At 52.9% G+C, this 26,651-nt stretch overlaps 3 protein-coding genes across 3 annotated transcripts; 1 reads left to right on the top strand and 2 right to left on the bottom strand.

The window, feature by feature from the left end:
* Positions 1-5,201: 5,201 nt before the first annotated feature.
* Positions 5,202-11,525, bottom strand: CCDC163 (CCDC163 homolog). The gene is made up of 11 exons (XM_051996866.1): positions 11,507-11,525; positions 11,112-11,449; positions 10,535-10,574; positions 10,145-10,323; positions 9,970-10,051; positions 9,675-9,834; positions 9,374-9,441; positions 7,760-7,827; positions 7,329-7,444; positions 5,879-6,009; positions 5,202-5,588 (listed from the first exon to the last, which is right to left on the bottom strand). The coding sequence occupies exons 1-11, from the start codon at positions 11,523-11,525 to the stop codon at positions 5,446-5,448; spliced, it is 1,344 nt and encodes a 447-aa protein (XP_051852826.1). The 3' UTR covers positions 5,202-5,445.
* MMACHC (metabolism of cobalamin associated C) lies at positions 11,444-17,357 on the top strand. Its single transcript, XM_051999861.1, has 4 exons — positions 11,444-11,922; positions 14,932-15,126; positions 15,515-15,667; positions 16,144-17,357. The coding sequence occupies exons 1-4, from the start codon at positions 11,842-11,844 to the stop codon at positions 16,537-16,539; spliced, it is 825 nt and encodes a 274-aa protein (XP_051855821.1). The 5' UTR covers positions 11,444-11,841; the 3' UTR covers positions 16,540-17,357.
* An 879-nt stretch (positions 17,358-18,236) lies between these two features.
* On the bottom strand, positions 18,237-25,435 carry PRDX1 (peroxiredoxin 1). The gene is made up of 6 exons (XM_051999862.1): positions 25,319-25,435; positions 23,791-23,907; positions 21,967-22,120; positions 21,159-21,281; positions 20,185-20,315; positions 18,237-18,632 (listed from the first exon to the last, which is right to left on the bottom strand). Exons 2-6 carry the CDS (start codon positions 23,894-23,896, stop codon positions 18,547-18,549), a joined length of 600 nt encoding a protein of 199 aa, XP_051855822.1. The 5' UTR covers positions 23,897-23,907; positions 25,319-25,435; the 3' UTR covers positions 18,237-18,546.
* Positions 25,436-26,651: the final 1,216 nt, after the last annotated feature.

The following is a 26,651-nucleotide window of genomic DNA, read 5'->3' as shown; positions in this document are numbered from 1 at the left end:
TTTTGTTTTTTTTTTACCAATATTATCTCATCCTGATAATCTTATGGCACCACAGTCTCTCAATAATGGAATATCACCCGGAAGATAAAGGAAAGACCCAGAGCAAGAATAAGTGGCCTGAAACATTTCCAACCAAGAACTACATAGAAGTGACTAGTCTCCTAAGGAGTTCCCTCTTCCATATGGAGATCCTGCATGATACTAAGCAGCCACATTTGTATAAAGGAGACAGGCAAGAAATCATCTCTATTTTGTGTTTAATTTGACAGTAACTGGGAGTCACTGAAGACAGCTCTCTCTGTAGCTGAGGTTCTCAAAGAATCTTAAATGGTCATAATACTGAATGCATGAGGATTCTTGACCCAACAAAAGACCATACCTTTCTTTCCTAGAGTCAAAACACTCTTTTTAATCAACGCACATAGTAGGAGCCATTGACTGCCTTTTTGATCAACAGTGTGATTATAAAGATGAGGACTGCTACAATCATTTGAAGGAACCTGTTTTTTTACTTTAAGTTTTCATCAAGGAGAGCCTTGAGTTATATGTATGTATTTGTGTACATATGTATAAATGTGTGTATACATATACATGTGTTGCATATGTATAAACATGTGTATATATATGTATGCTGTAACATGTATTACATACATTAAGAAAATCGCAGTGTATCCATAAATAAGAAGCAAAAGGCCTACTGTCCTGTGCTCTGCCCTGACCTTATCTGCCAGAGTCTGTTTAATTTTAGTCTTACTTCAGGAAGGGCAAGATGGGAAGTGAAGGGGAAGACACTGATAGGACTAGAAAGTGTGCCGTGCCATCTGTAGATCAGATAAAGGAACTAGATAATTAAACTTGAGAAAAGACTTCAAGTGGAGGGGGAAGGACACAGAAGAAGTCAGGCTGGTCCTGCTTGGGTCTAGTGGTTTCCCAGAATCATCCAGATAGTTTTTTCCAGTGGGTACATTATATAAAGGCAGGAGGGACAATGTGGAGACAGATTAAGGAACACTGGATTGGAGTTAAGATACCGGGTTCTAGGTCCACTTCTGCCATTTATTAACCAGATGACCTTGGGTTAATCACTTTCTAGTTGGGTTGAAACTACAAGGAGATTAATTGATTCCAGTTCATGAAACAGTATGTTGCAGTGAAAATAGTGTTAAATTTGGAGTCAGAGAACCTGGGTTCAAAGCAGAAGTATCTAGAGTCAGTTGAATTGGGCTCCCAAAGCCATTTATACCTCAGACTTCACAAAGGCTACAAAACGAGAATTTATGGTTTTGTTGATAGTCTAAACTTAGGAAGGCAATAGAGAAATTGTTAATAATGCCGATTAAACTGAAAATTGTGGCATGGATACTTTTTTGGGTTTTTGTTGTTGTTGTTGTTGTTAAACAAGTCCTAGTCCAAATCCTGGCTTTGCTTTATGACATTACAAGTTGGGCTCACCTCTTGTAGTCAAAGAATAGATGAACAAGAATCAGGGCTTCGTAAATCTTTTCCACTCTTGACCTTTTTCCACCTGAGAAACTTTTATGTGACCCTGGATATATAGGTATATAAAATAGGTATACAAATCAAACATCTACTGACAATAAATCATAATTTCACAACCCTCACATTTAGTTATGAGTCCCCATATGGGGTAAAGAACCATAGTTTAAGAACCAGGAGCTAGAGGAGCAGCTTTATTTCAAGGATCCTATAAAGGAAAGATGGCCTAAGGTATAATAGATTGATGAGTGAGGTAATAAGCCCTTCATTAGCAGAGATGCTCAGCTGCTGAGGGAGGGATTCCTACCCTAGGAAAGGTTGGGTGGGATAATTAGGAAGACCTTCTCTTCCCTGTATTCCCAGGACTCTGCAGGACCAATCAACTTAGGGTCCTAAACATTGGATCTTGTCAATACCCCATTGAGAGCCTTGACTTAACAAGGAACCTTTCCCAGATAGGCTCCAGAGGATATTAGGATGGCAGGAAATACAGAATTGGTTATTTTAACCGTAAATGTGAATGGGATGAACTCTCCCATAAAGAGGAGGCGGATAGCAGACTGGATCAAAAGTCAGAACCCTACAATCTGTTGTTTACAGGAAACACATTTAAAACAGGGAGATACATACAGAGTAAAGGTAAAAGGCTGGAGTAGAATCTATTATGCTTCAGGTGAAGACAAAAAAGCAGGGGTAGCCATCCTTATCTCAGATCAAGCAAAAGCAAAGATTGATCAAATTAAAAGAGATAAGGAAGGAAACTATATCTTGCTTAAGGGTACTATAGACAATGAAGCGATATCAGTATTAAACATATATGCACCAAGTGGTATAGCATCTAACTTCCTTAAAGAGAAGTTAAGAGAGTTGCGAGAAGAAATAGACAGCAAAAAAAAATAGTGGGAGATCTCAATCTTGCACTCTCAGATTTAGATAAATCAAATCACAAAACAAGAAAGAAATTAAAGAGGTAAATAGAATATTAGAAAAATTAGGTATGATAGATCTTTGGAGAAAACTGAATGGTGACAGAAAGGATTATACTTTCTTCTCAGCAGTTCATGGAACCTATACAAAAATTGACCATATATTAGGATATAAAGACTCAAAATTAAATGCAGGAAGGCAGAAATAGTAAATGCTTTCTTTTCAGATCACAATGCAATAAAAACTATATTCAACAAAAAGTTAGGTGTAAATAGACCAAAAAGTAATTGGAAACTAAATAATCTCATCTTAAAGAATGATTGGGTGAAACAGCAAATTATAGACACAATTAATAATTTCACTCAACGATAATGACAACGATGAGACATCATATCAAAATTTATGGGATGAAGCCAAAGCAGTAATAAGGGGAAATTTTATATCTTTAGAGGCTTACTTGAATAAAATAGAAAAAGAGAAGATCAATGAATTGGGCCTGCAACTTAAAAAGTTAGAAAAAGACCAAATTAAAAACCCCCAATCAATTACTAAACTTGAAATTCTAAAATTAAAAGGAAAAATTAATAATATAGAAAGTAAAAATACTATTGAACTAATAAATAAAACTAAGAGTTGGTTTTATGAAAAAACTAATAAAATTGATAAACCTTTGGTAAATCTGATTAGAAAAAGGAGAGAGGGAAATCAAATTAGCAATCTTAAAAATGAAAAAGGAGAACTTTCCACTGATGAAGAGGAAATTAAAGAAATAATAAGGGGTTACTTTGCCCAACTTTATATCAATAAATTTGATAACCTAAGCGAAATAGATGACTACCTCCAAAAATATAGGCTTCCCAGATTATCAGAGGAGGAAGTAAATTGCTTAAATAGTCCCATTTCAGAAAAAGAAATAGAACAGATAGGCTCCAGATTTAGAGCTGAAAGGGGTGGCTGAATCATAGATGAAAAATCCAAAGCACAAAGCATGAAGTCATACCAATTAAGGGAGACGGTGAAGAGGAAAAAAAAAAATTGGAACACAAGGTTTTGCAAGAATGTTGAAAACTGTTTTGAAATTGTATTTTGAAAATAAAAAGCTTTGAAAAAAATGTGAAGTGAATTGCTCCACGGAGCCAGTGTCTATTACGGGATTTGAACGCAGGACTTCCTGCCTTTACTACTCCATGCTTCTCTCTTCATGATTTGACGCAATTGAACTTTCTGAAGGGCTTCCTTTCGTAACACAGTTGGGGTGACACACTGCTAGCCCCTCAGCTTTGTCCATTTCCCCTGGATGTTCCCACCCCGACGAGTGACATCCGGGTGCCTGGCAAGAGCACCACACAGGGCAATGTTGCCTCCCAGGGTTTCAGCCTCCCTGACTCCAAAGCTGCACAGGCGAGGTCCGAGGACAAAGCCACAGCGACCCCTGGTGGTATCTGCTCTCCCAGCCCAGGCAAGTCCCCGGGGGCTCTGGCTCTGCCCAAGCTGAATGCCACACAAGGCCCCGCGACTTACCCCAAGGCAAGTCGTTGCCCCTCCAGGGGCCTCGGTTCCCATGCAGCAGCTCCCTGAGCAGGAAGTGGCCGGGCCAAGTTCAGAACCTGAAACCAAGCTCTATTGTGCAAATAAGTTCTTTCCCAGATTTCCTCATTTTAGTATTTAAGGTGCGCCATCCCCTTGTTCTCAGACAAAGCCCACCCACCCCTCAGGAGGGAGACTGTGAGGGTCTCCGCGCCTCCCATCTCAGTGTTCCCCTCGCGGGCGGTTCTTGGCCCCTGAGTGAGCCTGAGGTTGGGGTAGACACCCAGCATCACCTGCTCCTGTGAGCTTCTGCACATGGCGGCCACATGGTGGCGCTCCTTCCTGATGTTTCAGCTTGGGGGCAGGTAAGCGGGCAGCAGTTCCACTCCCCACCCCCATCGCACCCTGTCTTTGCCTCTTATTTAAGGCCCTTTTATTAGATTCACAAATGTTTGCTTCCTCGGGGAGCCAGAAATCCTCTGTTCTAAGCTAGAATCCCAAGTCCATTGCTGGTGACACCTTTTCAGCCTGAATTCCCTCCCCAAAGCTGCCTCCATCTTCCAAAGCAGAGAAGGAAGATCCCTTTGGCCCAGGGTCCCCAGCCACAGTAACGGAGCCTAAACTTGTGTCAGCAGCAACAAGGGTCTGGGACTCAGGACGTGTGAGGCAGCAGTGGGTCTGACCAGCCACGTGCTGCACGTTGTCAAACAGGGCCTGTGGAGCCCGGTCAGCGTCCCAGGACCCTTCCCCTTCCTCCGAAGCATCCTGGAAAAGCTCAGGATTTCTTTGGGCCGCCTCCCATCCTTGGTCCGAGTTGTTCATCTGTTCCGGGTACTCTGGGGAAGCGTTTGAGGCCTCCTAAGACCAGGCTACCCTGGGAGCAGAAATGTAGGACCACGTCCCCACGCTTTCCTTAGGCCTGGCTCTGCTGACCCCATCTGGCCCCTCTCCCATAGCCCCTGGGACCGTTGAGTATGGCCCAGTCTAGACATCTGGGCTCTCCCTCAAGTCTCCTAATGATTATCTCCTAATGCTCATGGCAGGGCTGTAGGTACACCTGAGGCTGCCTGTGCAGCCCGGGGGGACAACTGGGGGGAAGGCAGCGGGAGGAGCCGGCCCACTCCATCCTGCCCAGGATGGAGGAGAAACGAAGCCCACCCACTGACTCCCCCCAGGTTCTCCGTGTGCCTGTCGCTCGGGGACGCCGCTTACACCCTGGTGAGGGAACTTCTGGCTACAGTGGGCGTGGAGATAGTTAACATTTTTTTATTTCAGATTTGAAGTATAGGGAAAAGGAAGAAATCTTAGAGGAGATGAGAAGAGAAAGAGGGGAACCAGGGAGCAGAGTGCAGCGATTTGGGGCCAGCAAGAAATCTTCTGGGGGGAGGGAAGGCTCCTGGGGATGAGCTGCTTCTCTCTGCTTTCCCTCCCCGATGCCCAGAGGATTTCCGTTGTCCTTCAGCAAGCCAGGGCATGGAGAGCTGGCTGGCCCATTCAGAGGTCACCAAGGAGCAGCTTCGGTGCTTTGTTTAACCGGTCAGATGTCTGGGGGCTCTTCACAGGAGGCCGGGAAGCGCTGGTCTCTGGGCCGGACTCGGTGCTGGATTCGGTGTTGCTGTGAGGTTCTGCTGGCATGGCTGAGGGGGCAGGCCCAGGCCAGCAGTCAGAGAAGGGCCCTTTAGGGACCTCCTGTATTCTGAGCCATAAAGTCCCCAGGGATAGCTACGGGGATGAGGGAGGGGAGTAGAGGAAAGGGACTTGTGGCTGGGGTCCTTCAGAGCAGAGGAGACCAAAAGCTGATCTGAGCCCAGCCTGGCCGGAAGAGGGACACTTCCAAGGTCCAAGCAGCAGGGAGACACAGGTGTGCTGGGTGGGGGAGGAAGGCTGGGAGAGGACCCCGCACTTCCAGGCCGGCCAGCTCACTCACCAGGATCGCGAGAAGGTATGTCCCAGCTGCTGTCACTGTCTAGGAGGCTCAGGTCAGAGCTAGAGATGGCAGAGTCTGGCCGGGGTGGGGGTTCTCCTCGAATCTGGGCCTGCAGAGAACACACCATGGCCCTGTGGGGGGCCCGGCCCTCAGAGTCAGGCAAGAGACTCCCAGGGAAGGATCACAGGCTGATGCCATCACAGCCTTACCAGAGCGGGTCCCCACCTTCCCTAACACTGGGCCTGACCCAGGCCTGACTCAGTTTCTCCAAAGTGGGAGGTGAGAGTCTCAGAAACATGGGGGTGGAGATGGAGAAATAATTATTCCAGCTTTGAGAATAATTGTATAACCCTTGCATAAAGGAGAGGCAACTGCTGGCTTTGGCCCCCAGCACACAGGGCATCCTGGGGTGGGGGCCCTTTCTGCCTCTAGCTCATCTGACAGACGTGAAGAGGCTCACTCAAGGGCACTGCATCCCCCACAGGGTCCCAGGGAGGCACTCGCTGTTAATTAACTAAGGCTTTTATAAGCTGCTCCCAAGGTGAAGCAGCCTGCCCTTGGTCACCCAAAGGAACAAGCTCAGCTCTTCTTGCCCCTAGGGAAACGCTCCACCAGGCAGTGAAGCTCCTAGAGGGAAAAGGGGGAGAAAGACAGGGAAAAGAACATATTTATAATTACCATTAATAACAATAATTGCTAGCATTGACCTAGCACATTAAGGTTTATAAAGGGCTTTATAAGTATCTCACTTTTATTGGTTTTTTTTTTTGTTTGTTTTTTTTTTTTTTTTGCTAAGGCAATTGGGGTTAAGTAACTTGCCCAGGGTCACACAGCCAGGAAGTGTTAAGTGTCTGAGGCTGAATTTGAACTCAGATCTGAGTTCAAATTCTCCTGACTTCAGGACTGGTGCTCTAGCCACTGCGCCACCTAGCTGCCATTAACTGTTATGTTATTATTTCCTGCCTGAGGCACATGGAGGTTAAGGGTCAGTCACACACAAGATTCGAACTTGGGTCTCTTCACTATGCTCTGGATGGGGACAAAGAGACACGGAAGCCGGGCCCAAAGGCCTTCCAGCTGCAGGAGCCCAGTAGGTCCCCCCTCTCACAGGTGGAAGCTCCCCTCCCAGAGGGGCAGGCCCGGAGATGGGCCAGCCCTCTCCTCCCAGGTCTGGGCTCTGGAGACGCCATTTGTGGCCAGCAGCAGGACTGGCTTGGAGCCAGGCCCTCCAGCCACGGAGCCCCCCACAGCTCTGTCCCACTGGGCCGCCCCTGTCCTCCCTGGTAGTGTGTATGGGCTGGGCTCCTGCAGGAGCAGAGGGAAGCCGGGCTCTGTGCTCAACACAAGGAAAAGTCCAGTCACCCCCCAAAGCCAGCTCGGTAACTGGGGCTCCTGTGCCCCGGCCGGAGGGGTGGGCCCCATTTCTCCCAGCCCCAGCCTAGCCCCAGACCTGAGAAGATTGATCTCCTGCCGAACATCCCGGGCCTCCACCCTGGCAGCGTCCACCACGCGGCTGTGGCCTTCCTGATCACTCTGGACCTGCTCCAGCACCTGCCCAGGCACAGGCTGCGGGTGGTAATGAGCCCAGAACGTGCCCTTCCCTCAGGCCCTCCCCCTCCTCCTCCACAGGGCTATAAACAAGCTGGGCTCCAAGGGGTAGATGGGGGAGCTTAGGGGATGGAGGGAGGGAGCCCTAAGGGGCTGCTGGGGGGGGGGGGCAGACCATTTCTCCAGGGCACCCACCACGCCTCTATCAGCCGAGTAGAAAAGCATCCCGGCTGGGCCAAGTGCAATCAAGGTCCCCATCTCAAGATGCCTTTCCAAGATGACCGCCCTTCAAGGCTAAGGACCCTTCAGGGACTGGGGGCTCAGGACCCTTACCTTCCAACTACGCCCCTGAGCCTGCCGGGCTTCAGCCATCTGTCTCAGTAACAACTCTTGCTGTTGGCCTGTGGGAGAGGGAGGGTCAGCAACCTGGTCCAGTGGCAGGGAGGGAGTAATGGGAAAGGAGCAGCAGCTTCCTTCCTTCTCCTCTCCAATTCTCTCCCTTCCCTCTGTCCTCTTTCCCCTTTCCTCTCTTCCCTCCCCCCTCCTCCTTTCTTTCCTTTTTTCTTCTTTCCTTTCTCTCCTTTCCCTTCTTTTTCTCCTTTCCTCCATTTTCTCCTCCCCTCCTCCTTTCCTCTCTTTTCTTTTCTTCCTCTCCTTTTCCCTTCCCTTTCTCCTTTACTCCTTTCTCTTCCCTTTCTCTTTTCCTTTTTTCCTTTCTGTCTCCTTTTCCCCTCTTTTCTCCTTTCCTCCCCTCTTCTTCCTCTCCTTCCTTTTCTCCTTTTCTTTTTCCTTCTCTCCTTTTTCCTTTCCTCCCTTCTCTCATCCTTCCTCTTCCTCTCTCCTTCATTTTCTCTTCCTTTTTCTCTCCTTTTTCCTTCTCTCCTTTCTGCTTTTTTCCTTTTTTCCTTTTGCTCCTTTTGTCTTCTCTTTCTCCTTTCCTCTTTCTCTTCCCTCCTCCTCTCCTTTTCTCCTTTTTCCTTCTCTCTCTTTTCCTCCCTTCCCTCATCCCCTCTTCTTCTTTTTACTTTTTTCCTTCCTTCTTTTTCTTTCCTCTCTCCTTTTCTCTTCCCTCCTTTCCTCCCTTCTTTCTCTTCCTTCCTCCCCTCCTCCTCTCCTTCCTTTTTTCCTTTTTCCTTCTTTCTTTCCTTCTTCTATCTTTTTCCTTCCTTCCTCCCCTCTTCCTCACTCCTTTCTCTCTCCTCCCTCCCTTCAATGCTTGTGTCTTTCACCCAGGAGGAACATTTATTTTAAATGAGTGGAACTGAGCTCCAGAAGATCCCAAGACAAAAAGAGGTTTACTCTCTCTCACCAGCCCTCAGTATGGCCAATTCTCTATTGCCTCCCAGGGAAAGTCCAAAGCCCCTTAATGAAGCCCTCTTAATCTTATGTGCACATGTAAGCAGCCCACCAGAACTTTCTACCATGAATCCACACTGTGCTCTCCGGCCTCCAGGCCTTTGCTTAAGGCTGTTCCCAAGGCCTGGAATGCCCTCCCTGTCCCCTACACCTGAAAGAATTCCTTCCAGTCTATTCTCCTCCCTCATCGGCACCTCACTGCTACACTGATGGGCGCCTGTTCTTAGTTGCCCCCCGTGGACTGTAGCTAAAGGGCAGGTTCTGATCTCACCCACCGTGTCTCTAGCTTAGTCCCTCTCACAGAGCAGGCCCCCGGTAGGGACGCACACTTAGTAAATGCTTGGTGCTCCCAGTCTCTCTGGAATGGGAAGCACTGCACTAAAGAAGTCATCTAACCCAATGGCCCCATTTTGCAGATGAGGACACTCAGTTTGCCCATGGTCACATGGCAGCTAAGTGGCTGAGCCAGGATTGGAGCTGAGGTGCCTCCGATCTCCCCACACCCTCTTACGAAGAAAACAACTTTCAAACGGGTCACAGAGAAGCTCAGGGGAGGGGAAGGACGGGGGAGAAGGAGGGACCCTCACTCACCTAGCTGGTCCCGCAAAAGCTTCAGCTCCCCTCGAACAACCTCATACTCCTCCCACAGCAGCTGGCGACTGGAAAAGTCAGAGGGGGTCAGTGAGGCAGGACCAAGGCAACCGTAAGCAGCTAGCTGCTCAAGAAAGAAGGGGCAGACCACCCCCCAACCCTTCTCCTCCCCCTTCAAAGGAGAGAGGACAAGTACTCAGGGAGGAAACCCCATCTAGCCTAGGCAGGGCTTTCTGGAGGGCACCAGCAGGTGCTTGCAATGTCTGGGCTCACTGGGGTAGGTCCCAGGGGTAACCCTCACTCATTCTGCAGCTCTTGGCGCAGGAGGGCTGTCACACCAGCTTCCCCAGGACGGGCCTGCAGCTGTCGACGGAGACTCTGTAGCTCTGAGTTCAGGTCTTCCACTCGTTGTTCCAGCCGTGCTCGCCCTTCAGGGGCCCCTCGAAGCCGGCCCAGCTCCTCTGGATAGTAACGGAGGGGTCATCCCTGCGCTCCGGCCGGTTTCCCTCTCCCGTGGTGAGGGGACAAGCCTAGGGGGCCCCTCCCAGACGTCAGGGAGGGCCGCCTACCATGGGACCCTGCACACTAGGAGTTACCTTCTAGCTCATCAATCTGGCATCGCTGACGCTCCCTGTCTTCCATCAGACCCTGGACAGCCTGACTCATCAGTACCGTCACCTGGACCGGGTCAGGAAGAAAAGTGTCTCCCCGGATCCCAGAGGAGCGAGAGGGCCCCCTACCCCCATCCCACAGAGACATTCCCCACCGCACCTGAGCCTGGGTCCGGAGCTGGTTCCGAAGAGTGGCAATTTCATCCCACAGCGACAAGGAGAAGCAGGCGTCATCCCAGGCCTGCCCCTCTTGGGTGGGCTCCAGGGTCCAGACCTGACGAGGTGGTTCCCCTTGGGAATTAGAATGGGGCACCCAGGACCCTGAAGGAGCCAGGCTTGCTGCAGAAGGCAAGGGGTGAAACCAAGACTGGACCACGCGGACCCGGTCCTTTCCCCGGAGACAGAAGGGCTTCTGGGGGATGGGGGGGGGGGGGCGGATTCCCTTTGGGGTAGAGGAGAGGAGGAAATGGACGGCAGTGGAAGAGTGGAAAAAGAGCCAGAGGGAAGGGAATGGGCTGGCATGTGGAGGGACGGAGGATGACACACTTACAATCACCAGGTGAAGAGACCCCAAGGGGGCAGAGCCGCTGCTGCAGAGCAGGAAGGGAAAAGTGAGACGGGGAAACGTCAGCCCCGGCCCATCCTGCCCTCGGGAGCAAGACCAGGGCTCTCCCGAGCGCCCCGCCACCCTCCTCTGCCACCGGAGCTGCCAGAGCGGGACCCAGGACAAGCAGACTAGCAACCGGGAAGGCTTGGGAGCGTCCGAGCCCACATCCAGAGCCCTCTAACTGCTTTCTAAGGCATCCCTTCTTCTCCTGAGAAAAGGGCAAAGGAGACCCTCAGGATCGAGGCCAGCGGAAAGGACTCCCGCTACCTGGGAAGGGGAGGGCTGGGCCAAGACTGTGGGCACCATCAGGCTCCTGCCCACCCTGGGGGCGTGATCCAGCGAAGAGCTTTCCCCCCCTAGGAGGCGGGGCTCAAGTCAGAACTTAATGGAGGGGTGGGGCCAGGCGGGTCCTGGGGGAGGAGTCTTCCCCGGAGCTCCGCCCCAGAGGCGGGGCGGGGCGCTAGCTTAAGCCTAGGTGGTGGGGGCCCCAGGATGGGCAGGATAGACGCGGTCTACGAGCCTGGGGTCTGCAGCGCTCCCCGCCCACCTTGATGCGGGCCACATTGCCATCTGAAGCCTGCAGCAGGGAGTCGAGCTTTTCAGCCCAGTTGGACTCCTCCGACACCTGGGACGGTACCGGGCGCGGCGGCTCCAGGGCGGAGGGTGGCCGACCGCAGCTGGGACCCGAGGGCTCCAGCCGGGGAGCGGCGCGGGGCGGCGGCACTTGGCCTGGCCCTAGCAGCGAGCGGGCTGCGCAGGGCTCCCCGAGGGTCAGGCCAGGCCTGCCCCGTAGCCTGGCCGAGACTCTCAGGGTGGGAGGCGGGGCTGCCGCGGAAGCCTGTGCTGGGAAGCACGGGACTTAGGGGGGGCTCCAAAGCTTCGGGCCCGCCGCCAGCGCCGCCGCCAGCGCCCGGCCCCCCGACACCGGAGCCATGGCCCCTAATCCTCCCCCTTCCCTGCCCGAGGCTGCGCAGTTCAAGCCCAGCGCGCCGGCGCAGCCTCGAGCCCCCCTGGAATACCGAATCCGCTTCTCGCGGTCACAACGGGCTCCGTACGGCTATCGAACTACGACTCCCAGCAAGCTTTGCGCGCGCCCCACCCGTCGACGGTAGTAGAGAAACTGCGTAGAAGCTCGGGCAGCCAAGCTGCGAAGCCGTTGGCCCAGCGCGCCTGCGCAACGAACTACACCTCTTAACTGATGGGAGCTGCGCCTAGAAGTGCGCGGGCCGCCGAGAGCCTAACCCAGACCCATGGAACCGAGGGCGGCTGAGCTGGAGGGCCGGATCCGAGCCACGCTGGAACCCTTTGGCTTCGAGGTGCACCCCTTCCAGGTGCGCATGCGCGGCCCCGCACGTGTATCGCGGGGGAAACGTGTTTGGCGTGCGGGGAGGGAAGGTCGTGGGGTTGTCCTGGAGGGTTTGGGGCCCTTTGGGCACCAGCCTGGCCAGACTTGGGTCTATCCAAAGCTCTCTGACTTTCAGAAAGCCCCAGGACGGCGGGTGGGAGGGAGGGGGGCGAGCTGGGGCACTGTTATTAACCCTGAGTCCCCCATGCTGCCCATTCCTCGCCCGGACTCTACTAGGAAATCTCAAATCCGGTGCCACTGACTGGCACCGAGCCCAACCCAGCCAGGGCTCCCCAGCAGGGCCTTGACCATGGAGCGGGGAGACGGGCCAGTTGGGCAGAGGGAGGGAGAGTCCTCAGCCATAATCACCCCAGTGCCGGGATGGCAGAATCCAAGGCCCATTTACGGGAGGTGGGCACAAGACACAGGGCTGGGGCGCCAGGCGGCAGGGACGAACCCGGAGGGCCCCTGCAACAGGACTGACCCGAGGGGATCTGTCCCCTGGACGCCGGGGCAGGAAGGGGTCCCAGATTCCACAGGGGCCAGCCGGCACTGCACAAGGGGCAGGATTAGAAGGCGAGGGACGGATTTATGGCTTACGGCGTGAGCAGTCTCACAGGTTAAGTGCAAGGCAGAGAGCTGTCACTGGCCTGGGGCTATGTGCTGGGCAGGAGGAGAAAAAACAGCAAAGGTTGCAGCTGATCTGAACCCTGCACCTGAATAACAGGGCGGGAAGCTCGGGCAAGGGGCCTCCTGTAGTTTGCTCTGAAGCTGCAGAACCTTCCAAGTAGCTCCCAGGCTTGGAGCCCACTGCCCTCCAACCAACGGCAGTCCTAGGGTTGATTTGCTCAGACCCAAAATGGGGTCAGAAGCTTGTAAAGGGGCAGTGATCAGATTTCACCCTGAAACAAGCAGCTTTGGGTGCACAGAGAGCTTACAGGTATTGATGTCATGGGCCAGAACAACATACTTGAAACAAGGATTCTTACAAGGTGCTAACTCAGTGGAATTGAGTGAGACAATGGTTCTCTGTTTTAGCACGGTGATTAATAGTTCAGTATGGTTGATTTAATCTTACAACAAAATGGTTCCCTAGCGATATTATTATATTGGCTTATACTCAGTATGGTGAATTGGATATAATTGTAATAGAGTATTTAAGAGTAAGTAATAAGTATTAAATAGGACTGGAACAGACTCGGGGAAGACAGAGGACTGGAGACTGGAGCCCAAGCTCCTGGACTCAGGGAGACTTAGAGACAGAGACTGTCCTCCTGCCTCCCCCACAAAACCAGACACATTCTGGAGGACCTCCAGAAAGCTAGCCAGGCCCCAGGTGAAGGGGACAGACCGTGAAGGAGACAATATTTTTGGACTTTATCTCTGGCTATTCTCATGGTGATTACTCTGCTGAAACGAAGACTGGTCCAGAGACCTCCAGATAACCAACCAGAACACTATAGGTTTCTAGCCTGATCTTCTGAGATCTTTAAATGACAGCACTAAGCATCCAGAGGAAACAAGTATAGGACCCAAGAGAATATGACATGACCCAAACATTTCCTCCAGAAGGGCATAGAATCTGGCTCTAAAAACTCTCACATAGAGAAATAAGCTAGGAAAATTAAGGGAACCAAAAAAAAAAAAAAAGGTTCCCACTGTAAAAAGCAATTGTGGTAATAGGAATGTTAAAGACACTTAGAAAAAGAAAATGACTCTAAAACATCTACCAGCAAAGCATCAAGAATATGCCTTGGCCATAAAGTCAGCTAGAATTCCTGAATGAATAAAGGAAGCCCTTTTTTCAAAAGTTATTTTGTAGTTGAAAAGAGAATACTAGAGGAAAGAAATTAGAATTATGAGAAAAGTTCTACGGGAAAAGACTTTTTTTTTAAAATAACTTTTTATTGACAGAACCCATGCCAGGGTAATTTTTTACAGCATTATCCCTTGCACTCACTTCTGTTCCGATTTTTCCCCTCCCTCCCTCCACCCCCTCCCCCAGATGGCAAGCAGTCCTTTACATGTTGAATAGGTTACAGTATATCCTAGATACAATATACGTGTGCAGAACCGAACAGTTTTCTTGTTGCACAGGGAGAATTGGATTCAGAAGGTATAAATAACCTGGGGAAAAAAAACAAAAATGCAAGCAGTTTATATTCATTTCAAATTATGGGAAAAGACTTGAAAATTAACTGTTTAGCACAAGAGATCTAAAGTCTTATCCAAGCAGCAGATTCCTTGAAACTTAATATGGACCAAACAGATGACTTAATGAGACAGAAGAGACAGACAAAAATAGAAAAAAATATTTCATACTAAAATAGATCAAGAAGAGATAATTAGACTGAAAGCCAGGGCCAAAACCAGAACTTGAACAAGAAATTATAAAAGAAAGCTACCAGATCGCTTAGAATGGGAGGGCAAAAATACAAACAGCATTCACAGGTCGTTTGAAAAACCCCACAGTGAAAATTCCCAGGAACATCATGGCCTAAATCCTGAGCTTCCAGGCAATGGGACCTGGCACTGACCTTGAGCCTGGTGTTGACTAACTAAAGTTGGCGTTGATCCCCTTAGATGCTGGGCTGGCTGCTGTGACTTTGCTCAATGTCCCACCCCTCCAGGCAGGACCTGCCCTTGCATTTTTAATTTGACCTGACTGCTTCCTGCCCGCTCCCCTGCTGAGGGCAAGCAGCCAGCGCCAACTTGGGGATCTGAGTATGTTGCAACCTTGCCCAAAAAGGAGAGTGCTCCTAGACGGGAGACTGGGAGGAGGGGACTGGCTCTGGGTCACTCAGCTCAGGGACATGGCCAGCCAAATAAGCTAGCCCTCCCAGAGAGGGCACCCTGAGCACCACTTGAGCCCGAAGTGACTAGAAGTCACAAGGCCTGTGTCAGTGGCCAGGACTCGGGAGCTGGGATACAGGGGCCCAGTAAGGGTGGAAGCGGTGAGTCTCTTTTGAGTCCCCCTGTCTGTCTGCCTGCCCAGGTGGGATGGTACAATGCACTGCTGCCTCCAGCCTTCCAGCTGCCCCTGCCGGAGCCTACACTTGCTTTTGTGGTCCTCAGCACCCCTGCCATGTTTGACCGAGCCCTGAAGCCCTTCCTGCAGAGTGCCCACCTGCAGCCTCTGAAGGACCCTGTGGACCAGTGTGTAGCCCACCATCTCACCAATCTTCAGAAGGTAAGACCAAGCCCCCGCTCCTCCTCCTGTGGAATCCCAAGGAAGTGGCTTCCCCTCTCTGGACCCTGAGCTGCATCAGGTGCCCCCTGTCCCCTTCTCCAGCCCATCCTCCCTGTATCTACCTTCTCCCTCTTGAAACCCGTAATCCCTACCTGTCTGGGACTCCTCCTTCCATAGCTGTACCCTCTAGAAACCCCCATGTTCTGCCTTTGGCTCCTCTGCTGGGTCAGAGTCTATCCCAGGCCCCTGCCCCACTGCCCAAAACGAAGACTTCAAGCAGCGCCATCTGCCACCTAAGCCCCTCACCGCAGACTGAGGGCTCTTCCCAGGCCGTCAGGGAGGGCACCGTTGCCTTATGCTGAAATGGCCATCTCTGTCCCTGTCCCAGAGCCTTCCAGAACAGGAGATAGTCGTCATCACTGACTATGACATGCACCCCAACCGACGCCCCAAAATCTTGGCCCAGACGGCGGCCCATGTGGCCGGGGCTGCCTACTACTACCAGCGGCAGGATGTGGAATCTGACCCTTGGGGAGACAAGGTTGGTGAAGTGGGGGGCGAGGACTGGGTGCTCCCATGAGGCACCCCCAGGTGGAGCCGGGAGGGGGGAAGGGAAGGCCCAATTAAGATGACTGGAGGAAGCAGGAATCCTGGCTCATGCTCTGCCTTTGGGCTCTCCTCATGGCACCCTTCTCTGGTCCCTTTGCCCCTCGGAGTGCAGCCCAGGGCCAAGATGAGGAAGGGGTAGCCCTCGCCCGAGATTCAGAGCTCAGCTGCCTTGTGGGCCAGATGTGATGGTGAGGGGCCTGCTATGCTGAGAAGGGGAGGGGAACAGTCGTGGGCTGGAGGAGGTGGGGAAGGGGGTGTCAGGAATGCTTTCAAAGGGTTCCTGGGGATTATAGGATTTAGGGTCCCTGAGGTTGGTCCCCTCCTCCATTTCTCAGAATAAAGAAAGCTACAGCCAGGCCGGGAGTGCGGGCAGGGGTGAAGGCCTCAGTCTGCACTCTCTTCCTCCAGAAAATTGCCGGAGTGTGCATCCACCCACTGTACGGGGGCTGGTTTGCCATTCGGGGCGTGCTGCTGCTTCCAGGGGTGGAGGTGCCCCACCTGCCCCATCTACCACCTCTCGACTGCGTGCCCACCCAAGAAGGCCGTGTCGCTCTGCTGGAGAGCTTCAACTTCCGCTGGAGAGACTGGACTTACAGGGACGCCGTGGCCCCGGTGGAGCGCTACTCCGAAGAGCAAAAGGCCTACTTCTTGACGCCCCCTGCTCAGCGTCTAGCGCTGCTCGAGGGGCTCAGGGAGGACCCCACGTCCTTGGAGGCCCAGCCCAAAGAGACAGTGGGCCTCAATTGGGGAATGGGTCTGGCTGCCCCCAGAAGGGTCCTTGCTACTGTTCCCCAGGGGACTTAGGCCCCTCCCACCTCCATTCCCAGCTGCTACCCACTTATTTATGACCAAGGCCTGGTTGTGGGACGGAGGGCAGGAACCAGAGGGGACAGACAGAACTTGATTTTAATCGATAGGAAATTCTTGCGGTTTCCTTGCTGGTCCTGCTCCTCCTGTATAAAACGGTGGTCAGAACCTGCCTCCCCTCTGAGAGGGACTGAGGAGGAGCCCTGGGAAGGGGCTGAAGGCCTAAGGGATGGGGTCGGGGGAGAGTTGAACTTGTCAGACCCCATCCCCAATCCTGCATTCCAGCAGCAGCTATTTCGGGTGCTGGGGGTTCCTGGGGATCGCTGCACTTAGGAACGAGGCCAGTCTGGCTCCAGGAGAGTCTGTCTCTTTAAGTGGACCATGGCATCTCACCCAAGTGGGGAAACTCCCTCCCCCATCTCTAGCCTTTCTTCCTTAGGCTCCCCTCACTACCGCCCCCCCAGGCAGATTTATGATTGATGTTACCCATGGGGTAGCAGTTGGCCAGTCACCTTGACCAGCCCCCTCTGCTAAGTCCCTGCTTCCTTGCACTTGGTCATGGCTAAGGATCTTGCCTGGAGAGCAGTGGTCTTTTGTGGGGCCTGGGAGAGGGCCAGGCTCTAGCTAGGCCTTCTAACAGAGGTTGTAACCTTGACCTTCCGGGCAGTGTCCTAAGGAAGAGCTGCACTCAATTCCCTTGGAGTACACTCAGGTTTCCCGAGTGTAAAATAAAGCTGCTAATAATGCCTTACAGGGTTAATGTGAGGTTCTAGAGATAATATACTTGTAATATTAAAGATTTGCAAATCTTTGAAGCCTGGTCAATGTTGGTGCTTATTTTGGGGGAGATGCAGAGGGAAGGGGCTACCCTCTTCAGGTGGAGGGGTGGGGAGTTAAGGAGCAAGAACCAGTGATTCAGCTCTGTGAGGAAGAGGGGCTGTGGGGGTGCCCCTGCCCCCCCCCTTCAACCTGAGGCATTGGATGCTGAGTCTGCAGGGCCGCAGGAGCAGGCAGCCCCCGGTTTGTCCCCCTCTCCAAAGGCAGCCTTTCCTCCCTGGATCTCGCCAGCTACTCCTATTAATTGTGCTCACATTGGTGGGACCGTCGGCTCCTCAGGAAGAATTGTTCATAACCCACTTAGACCTGGAGGTCCTAGTCCTAGAGCCTCCCCGCAGTGATGCGGACCTGCTAACATGTGGCTGGCTAACCAGATGTTCTGCTCCGCCCCGCCCCCCTCATCAGTCCCTTGGGATCACTGGTGTGCACAAAGTCAATCAGCTCAAGTCAGGATTCTCCTGCTTAGGCAGCTCGCGACTGCTGACCTCTAGCGGCCTGCTGGGCATCCACAACCCGATCAGATGGGACTTTCGGGCATCCACCTAACCAGGGGCCTCTCTAGTTCTGACACCAACGCCCTTGCATCCCCCACCCCCCAAGCCTGCTCACTACCCCTTCCCCTTCAGTTCTCCCTTTGTGGCGTATGACCAAATACCACCTTGCGGGGGACCCTTTCCCAACCTCCTCCGCAGCTTAGTCTATTATCTCCCATTCAGATACACAGACCTCCACCTTCTGAACAGCAGCCCCTTCCCCCTTTCCGGTGCTCAATGATGCTGTTTTTGGCTGGGCCGGTTCCCTACTTCCTCCCCAGTCCAGCTGTTTTAAGGAGACACACCTGCACCAATAAGCACCAGTTTTCTTAGGACAAGTTTAATAGAGCTACAAAACATCCCCAGCTCGAGGCCAGAGGGCTGACTATGGTACAAACATCGTTAACACAGCACTTGGTCATTAAGAGTGAGAAAGAGACAGGCAGTGGGCAGGCTGGGCCAGCTGCCCCGAGGGAGGGAGGGAGGAATGGTCTCCAAGAAAGCACTGGTCCAGCTACCCCACACTTGGGCCTCCCTAACGGGAGGCCATGTGAAAGCTGGGGGAAGATCCCATACGGTTGTTCTGAGCCTGCGGCCAGGCTCCCTGGGGAAGCATCCCTGGCCAGAGAGCAGCTCAGTGCTGCTTGGAGAAGTATTCTTTGCTGCCCCGGACGTCGGGCTTGATGGTATCGCTCCCGGGTTTCCAGCCAGCAGGGCACACTGAAAGACAAAAAGGTGGGTGGGCCCCTCAGTGACCCAGAGCCCTTCCTGCCGCCTTCGGAAGCTCACTCCTGAGGGGGGGCAGAGGCTCCAGCACCGGGTCCACATAAGAGGTCACAGACTTAGTGGGGAGGGAGAGGAGAGGGAGACGAGGACCTGACCCAGGACATGTCCCTGCTCATGGTGCTCGGAGAACCCAAAGTTCAAAGGGACCTCAGAGAGCATCTTGGGCTAGCCCAGACCCCGAAGCAGCTGACAGACACCAACTGACCCTGGCCAAGTCCCTTAACCTGCCTGCCTGCAGGGATCCGGGCAGACGCTGAATGCCAGCCTCTCAAGCTGTACAAGCCAGCAGCTGGTTCACGAATCCACAGAAAGGGATTTACAGTCCTCAGGGTCCTTCCCATGACGCCACAACCATCCCTCGGGGGAGGTGCCACATCTAATTGCCCTGAAGGTATCTGGCTTACCAACCTCAGGGCCCTGCTCTTTGGTCACCAAACAAGACTATCTTAGGGAAAAGCAGGGCGCCAAAAGCCTGGAGAGCCCTGCTGGCTGAGGAACCCTGTTCTAGATCACTGTGGCTGTGCTTCCCTTCCGGAAGCCCTTCCTGTCTCTCCTCTGCTCCTGGACAAGTGCTCCAAGGTCTCGGGCAACAGCAAGTGGCTGCACAGGCCACACCCAGGGGCCAGCTGGGCCTTCACTCCTGTAATCCACCTGATGTGACCCGGGAGCCCTCCTGCCAGTCCCTCCCAAGTTTCTGAAACCCTTAAAACATCCTTTCCTCTCTCTGATTACCTGCTCCCTGATAACTAGAAGTCTGACACAATTGAAGAAACAGGACTGGGGAGGGGGGAAGAGTCAGTGCCCGGGCACCCCAGGCAGGAGAGCTCCTGGCTCTGCTTTCCAACCAGCCTTCACTCTTCCCAGGCCAAGGTCATCTCCACCCTGAGGCTGCCCCTCCCCCTCAGACTCCCCACACCTCGAGTTCCAAGATGGGGAAGAAAGCCTTTCCTCTCTCCACTTTGACAGCTGAGTGAGAAGGACCAGGAGCAGGAATGGAAGGGTTTAATTACTTCCCGTTTTGCTCAAACTTGACCCATTTTGGTGGAAGTCACTGCCAACACCCACCCTGACGGGCCAAGACAATAAGCAGGACTCCAAGCCTGCCGAGGCTCATTTCTCCCTCCACACAGGCCAGCCTCTTGCCTCGTCTAACTCCTAGGCCCTGGTCACCTTGACCGAACATCCTGGGGTCTTGTCTTCTGAACCCTTTGGGTGACCAGTTCATACCCTTAACTAGGGGGACCTGCCAAGTGCTGAACTATCTGTCCTAACTCAAGATCAAACCCCTCACCCTTCGCTCTGGGTCAGGTTGAGGCAGTCAGGCCGACGGCACACGCATTCACCTGAGTAAGCAAGTCAGCAAAGCACCTCCACACCCAAGCCTCCTTCTGGAATGAGACCCAGGACCTATGGCCCCTCCATCCATGGGCTGGGGCCTGGCCACCCCCTCTTCCCATCTGCCCATTCTTCCCCCCCTCAGGCTTACCTTCCCCGTGCTTGTCTGTGAACTGGAAGGCCTGGACAAGCCGCAGTGTTTCATCTACAGAGCGGCCCACAGGAAGGTCATTGATGGTGATCTGGCGAAGGATGCCCTTATCATCAATGATGAAGAGACCCCTTAACAAGGAAGAAAAAGTACCTCGCTATGACCAAATCCTTCACTCTGGGGTTTGTGAACTGAAGCAACTCTGGAATTGAACACTTTTTCTTTTTTTCCTTCCCTCATAAGGAAATGTTTAAAAAATAATTGTACATATGACCAAAAAGAAAAATATTTTTACATGGAACTAGAGAAAATAAAAAATTAAAAACAAACAATTCTGAATGTACAAGAAATAATGTCCCTAGGACAACATTTGGCAATTTCTAGGATCCAGCATCCAAGTGAGCAGACGAATTAGAAGGTTGTCATAGTAACAATTCTAAGATTGTATTATAAAGCAGCAATCATCAAACCATTTGTTACCATCTAAAAAATAGTACTGGATCAATGGAATAGGTTAGATATAAAAGACAATAGTCAATGACGATTGTAATCTCAAATTATAATAATCTACTGCAAATACAATTCCAATATATTTGGGATAGGAAATGTCATTTACATCCAGAGAGGGAACTGTAAAGACTGAAATGAGTCACAAAGCATAATATTTTCACCTTTTTTAGGTTTGCTTTTTCTTTACTGTGGTTTTTTGCTTTTGTTTTAACATGTCTTTCATAATATGCATAATATGGAAATGTTTAAAATGATCATATGAAAATAATCTATAGCAGATTGCTTGCTATCTTGGGGAGAGAGAAGAAAAAAAAATTGCTATTCAAAATCTTACAAAATTGATTGTTGAAAACTATCTTTGCATGTAATTGAAAAAAATATAACACTCGGGGAAAAGAAAAAGAATTAGACGATTGCTTAACCTCACCAGAAAGTATCCAATTACAATCTATGGCAACGCTCACCTGAATGAAATTCCTTCATCAGCTTTTAAGATCCCATAATCTTGAGCAATGGTTCGTTTGGGGTCGGACAGCAAAGGGATATTCACACCTCCAAGGCCGCCCTCCTTCTTGCTTGTGTTGACCCTGGAGAAAATTAAGAAACAAGACAAACAGCAACTTAACTAGTGTGGCAAGTTTTTATTCAGCTATTTGACCACATGAAGACAAAAGAACTCCACCATCTGCCCTAAGGTGCTTATAAATTCAATGGGGTGTAAACTAACTTTCCAAGCATGTACCAGTCCATTTGTGGCCTGCAGGAGCAGCAGCCCCTATGCCTCTAGATTCCTCAGCAAGGCCAGGGCGTTCCCTTCCACTCACCAGCCATCCTCAATGTTCTCCCTCCCTCCTCATCTGCGGGCTTCCCTTCCACTTTCAACTCATACCTTATCTTCTCCAAGAAGCTTTTAGTCCCCCCCTCCCAATGAAACTGCTTCTCATCCATTGCCTAAAACCTTTTGCACTTCTGCATTGTCTCCCCGTCCTCTCACTAACATGTTTTGCTTTTTGCCTCTTCTTGCTCGTATCCTCAGCACTTGACATGGTGCCTGCCCGTCACATAGAAGGGCTGGAGACCCACGTTTTCTCATGACCGACTGATTTGGGGCACCTCTAGCTCCAAGAAAGGGGGAACACCTGGGAAGTGTTTACTGACAGTCCCGAGGAGCTCCTGCTCAATCTGTGTACTTAATGGGGGCAGGAAAGTCTTGCCCTCCCCGTGCTGCTCCAAGCCCAGTAGCACCAAGCAGGTCACCCTGGGGGTAGTTACCAGGCAAGGTGACAGAAGTGAGAGTCCACTGAAGCACCGATCACTTGGCAGTTGAGTTTCTTAAATTCTTCAGCCCGGTCACTGAAAGCAATAATCTCCGTGGGGCACACAAAGGTGAAGTCCAAGGGGTAGAAGAACAACACGACATATTTTCCTGGATGGGAAAGGGGACTGGTGAGCTCAGGCACACTCTAAACTGGCAATTGCAACTGAAATCACACTCGCTCATACCCAGCCAGATAAGGGTCCAAGAGGCCAGACCCAAGTGTCTCCTCCCAAAGAATGCTCCTTGCGAGGAAACGAGGCAAACTCCAGCCCAGAAGGGCCGTGCAATGCTTGGCAATGCCAGCAGGCCTGTGTACAGACAAGCCACAGGCCAGAAGCAGGCCAAGGAGGGAGCACGAGGCTATTAGTCCCAGATCCCAGCCCCAGTGGGACCTGCCTTGTGAAAGTGCTCCCCTCCACTCTTCCCCCCCCATACCTGTACAGGCTCATTTCCTGGCAGGACTACCTAAACCTCAAGTGCTCCACCCACTGTGCCAGCCTCAAGAGTTGCAGTCACCCCAGGGCAAGAAAGTAAACCCTGCTAACTAAGCAGATACAAGACCTTCCTTTATAATAGGAACAGGGACCAGTCAAGATGCCAGGCAAACAGGATTACTCTAAAACACAGACCCTGGGCCAGCCCTCCCCCAGTCCCCTTCTTTCCACGCCCTCTGCCACAAGGCCCTCCTCCTCCTTCAGTTTATTGGACTTGACTCCAATTCCAGGTCAGAGACCGCCATGGAGATGCCATGCATGTAACTGGCCTGGTCCGAAAGGGGAGGTGGGCCAGGCCTCAGTCTGGCACCAACAACTAAATGGACGAGACCGGGAGAAACACCAGGTTAAGAACTTTGTTAGTGAGGCAGCGAGGGAGGCGAAAGCCCAACAGAATCACATCCTCAGCACCAGGAGCGCTCCCTAACCCGCGCTCGGAGGGCCGGGGACCAAGTCTGGCTCTACCCCAGGAGAATCAAGCTGGCTGACAAGGCCTAGGCTCAGAGCTGCTCTGTATGCATCTGGCATCCCCTCTGAAAGCCAGCCTCAATAGGAACATTGTTTATCCCCACACATCTGCCCGGGCCATCCCCCTGAGAACCGCAGCATCTTGGACCCCTGGCCCACTCACTGGCTTTCCCCTGGGGGCAGTGCAAGGCACTTACAGAAGGAGCCCATGAGGGCTGCCCCCTACTCTGCCAACCAGCTTTGGTTACAAGCCCCAGAACCAACAACAAGGGTCTTAGTGCTCATCAGCCTCCACAAGAAAGGCAACTGTAGCTGCTAAGGAATCGAGGCTCTCTTGGGCCCAGGAAACATCTAGTGCCCTGAGCATTAGGGACCTGACTGCACCCCTAACATCTGCCGTGGGGGAGGGGCAGTGAGATTAGATAGAGATCTAAGGGCTGCCCTATCAGAAGCGGAGGCAAGCCAGAAAAAGGAACTAAGGAGATTGAATGTAAATCAACACATGCTGTGTTCACTTCTTTTTTCTAATTTTTTCCCCTCTCTCCCATGGTTCTTCCCTTTTGCTCTGGTTTTTCTTTCAAGGTAATTTATAAAGCAATGTGTTTTAAAAACATAAATTTACTTTAAAAAAGTGGAGGCAGGGGGGAGGCTGAAGTATTATCCTTCCAAGAAATGAGCACAGATCAAAGCGCGGGGGAGGGGGGGGCAGCCGCCCAGCCTCAGAAGGGAGATCGGGCTCAGCAGATCAGAGCTGCCTTTGTTGCTGAGATTCGGTTAAGGAGGAAATGTAAATGCGGCTCAGGCAATCCCACTCACCTTTGTAGTCGGAAAGGCTGATGTCTTTGAACTGCCGATCCGGCATAACAGCTGTAGCCTTGAAATTGGGGGCTGGGAACCCAATCTTAGCATTTCCCGCCGACATGTTGACAGCAACTGGGGGCGGAGAAAGAAGCCGAGTGAGACTCCAGGAGAGGGGGCTGCCACACCCCGCTTTGGGGGAGCAACGAGAGGCTCCCCGGCACTAAGGGCACATCACTGCTAGCACAGACCCGACCAGCTTATACCCTCTGTCCCCAGGTCACGTGGCAAGTTGCCAGTCCCTTAAAATAACCGATTTCCTTAAAACAAAGTCTCCTTAAAGCAAAGTCCTGGCAGCCGCCCAAAGCTAGAGGGCAATCCGTGCGCTCGCAGGAGCCGCGGGCTTCCGGGGTGAGCTTCGCCCCAGGCTGCCACGGTTTCGTGCCCCCAGCCTGGACTCATCCTGAGGAAGGGCTGCTGCATTGTGGTCCCCCCCCCCCCAAAATCAGCCGGGCCCCAGCAGAGGGAGACGGCCGGTTTTGTCGCCACGCCTGGGACGCCGGCCTCGGTCACCGCCAAGCAGAGAAGGGGATTAAGCCGGACTGATTTCCGGCCTGGGACCCTCACCACTGCACAGCCCTCCCCCATCCCGGGGGCTCATCACCTCATCCACCAGTAGGGGGCGGAAGCAAACAGGTGTCTGTAAAGCACCTACTAGGTATAGGGCCCTCGGCCTAGGGCTGCACCACTATCACCTCGGGGCTCCTCTCTAGATCCGTGCCGGGGTTACTATGCCCACTTTACAGCGAGGAAATCGGGCAGCCGGAAGCACAGGATCTGATCTGAGCTTTGCATAAAAGCCCCGAGGGTCCCCACTTCTCCCCGCCCCCATCATGGCTTCTCCGCCCGCGACTCGGGTCCTCCCCGCATCATCTCACGATGTCCGGGGCAGAGGCTGTTCCCAGGAGGCCGACTTTTACAGAGAACATTGAGGCCAGAGGGTGTCGGGGTGGGGGGAGCTCTCGAAGGCAGCCAACCCCAAATGCTCCCGGCTGCTACTCTCCCCCGTCTGGGAGGGCAAACGGAAGACGACGGAGCCCCGCGACCCCCCCCCCATTATCGCCGAGAATGACGAGGAGGATACGAGGAAGGCAAAGAATCGCCGCCGTCCGAACTTTCCTCCAAGCCTCAGTTTCCTCCGCTGTCATAATAGAGAATGTGACTCCGAGGCAGTTTGAGTAGAAGGGCCCGTGCCTCAGTTTCCCTGTCTCCCCTCCAAATGCCGGGGGCCCTGGCTTCCATTCCTAAGATAGCTCCCCACGCCAATACGAAGCCCGCCCCCCCACCCCGAAGGTTCCCGAACACGCCCCCACCCGGGTGGGCCACGTGAACACAACAACCAATTAGCACCCTCGAGTGGGAGAGGAGGGGGGACACCCGCCTTCTCTGGAACGTTCGGAGCGCCCCCGCCCGCCCCCAGCTGCCCGGACGCGTGGGGGGTGCAACCCCAGCTCCATGGCTGGCTCCACTAGCTCCCCGGCCTCACCAGCTGAGCCCGGCAGACGACTTCAGGAGACAGGGGAACACGCGAGGAGAAGCAGTAGAACGCGAGGGAGGCGCGCCCGGCACCGCCTTTATAAGCCCAAGGTCTCGCGAGAGGCTGAGGGGGCGGGGGCGGGCCTTCCCCAAAGCCTCGCCCCCTTCCCTCTCCTCTCCCTCTACATCCACGCGTTCAGCATGACTCGGCACTTTCCCGGGGTTAGGGGGCAGAGTGCCTGGAGCCCCTCCCCTACCCCACCCCCATTTCCTTGATGTCGGTGGGAAAGGGTTGAGAGCGGCCTCTCTGGGCGGAGAATTCCTTCCCCCACTGCAGTCTCCCCTCCTCCTGCTCCAAACGTGCCCGCGCCAGGCCCGGTGCCAGGGCAGCTTGGGAGCTCCCCGGGCCAATGACATTCAAGACCTCTTGGACTTTTTAAAAGAATAATTAGAAATAATAATAAGTAACAGTAGCGAGTTCATTGTGTAATTTAGAATGTAATATAATTACCTAGCGGCTATTATGCCATCCTGGGACCCACAAGGATCTGTGCCACCCAGGTGGTCCCCAAGCATTTATTAAGCACCTACTGCACGCCAGGCCCTAGGGGTACAAAGGAAGGCAGAGGTCGTCTCCACTGGAGGGCCCCAGGACTGTGCTGCCCCATTTCTCTCAATGACTTGCAAGGAGGCACTGACGGAGGGTAGCCCCTCAGAGCCAGGGGTGGGAGGGGGCTGACGCACACTGAGTCAGGACTGGGAAACGCAAACTGGCAGCGGCGGAGCGGCGTGGAAGGCGACGTCCTGTAACCATGGAGAGCCAGTGTAACATTTGGGCTCAGAAATAGCCAGGTGGGGGGGCAAGCTTGGTCAGCCTGAGTCAGCAGGACTCGGGCGGCCCAGGGAGAGTCCTTCGGGACTGGAGCACGGGGAGAGCCGGAGGAGAGGGCCTTTGTCCGGAGCTGATTAAGCGCCCACCGTGGGCTGGCCCACCACCGCGGCGCAAGCACAAAAGGGAACTAGGCCCTTTCCTCAGGGCGCTTCCATTCTGCTGCCGCGGATTGGTGAAGAGACTCTCAGCGAAGACAGGGGTCCAGGTGGCCCCCGAGCTGCCCGCTAGCCTGGGAAGGGCCGTGATCAGCCTGCAGGTCATGGCCCCAAGGCCGGCCCAGCAACAGCCGAGGGGGCAGGAAAGTCTTCAGAGAGGCTCGGGCCGGAATAGTTAGGAAAGCCTGGCTCACTTCGGGGCGGGCCAGGAGAAGAAGGGACTGCTGGGACAGGCACTGAGCTCCTGCCTGGAGGTCCCCAGCCTGAGGCAGGGTGACCCCTTGTGGAGGATATTG

The sequence above is a fragment of the Antechinus flavipes genome, chromosome 4, assembly GCF_016432865.1.
Source record: "Antechinus flavipes isolate AdamAnt ecotype Samford, QLD, Australia chromosome 4, AdamAnt_v2, whole genome shotgun sequence".
Lineage (NCBI taxonomy): Eukaryota > Metazoa > Chordata > Mammalia > Dasyuromorphia > Dasyuridae > Antechinus > Antechinus flavipes.
This window is presented reverse-complemented; position numbering and strand designations above follow the sequence as displayed.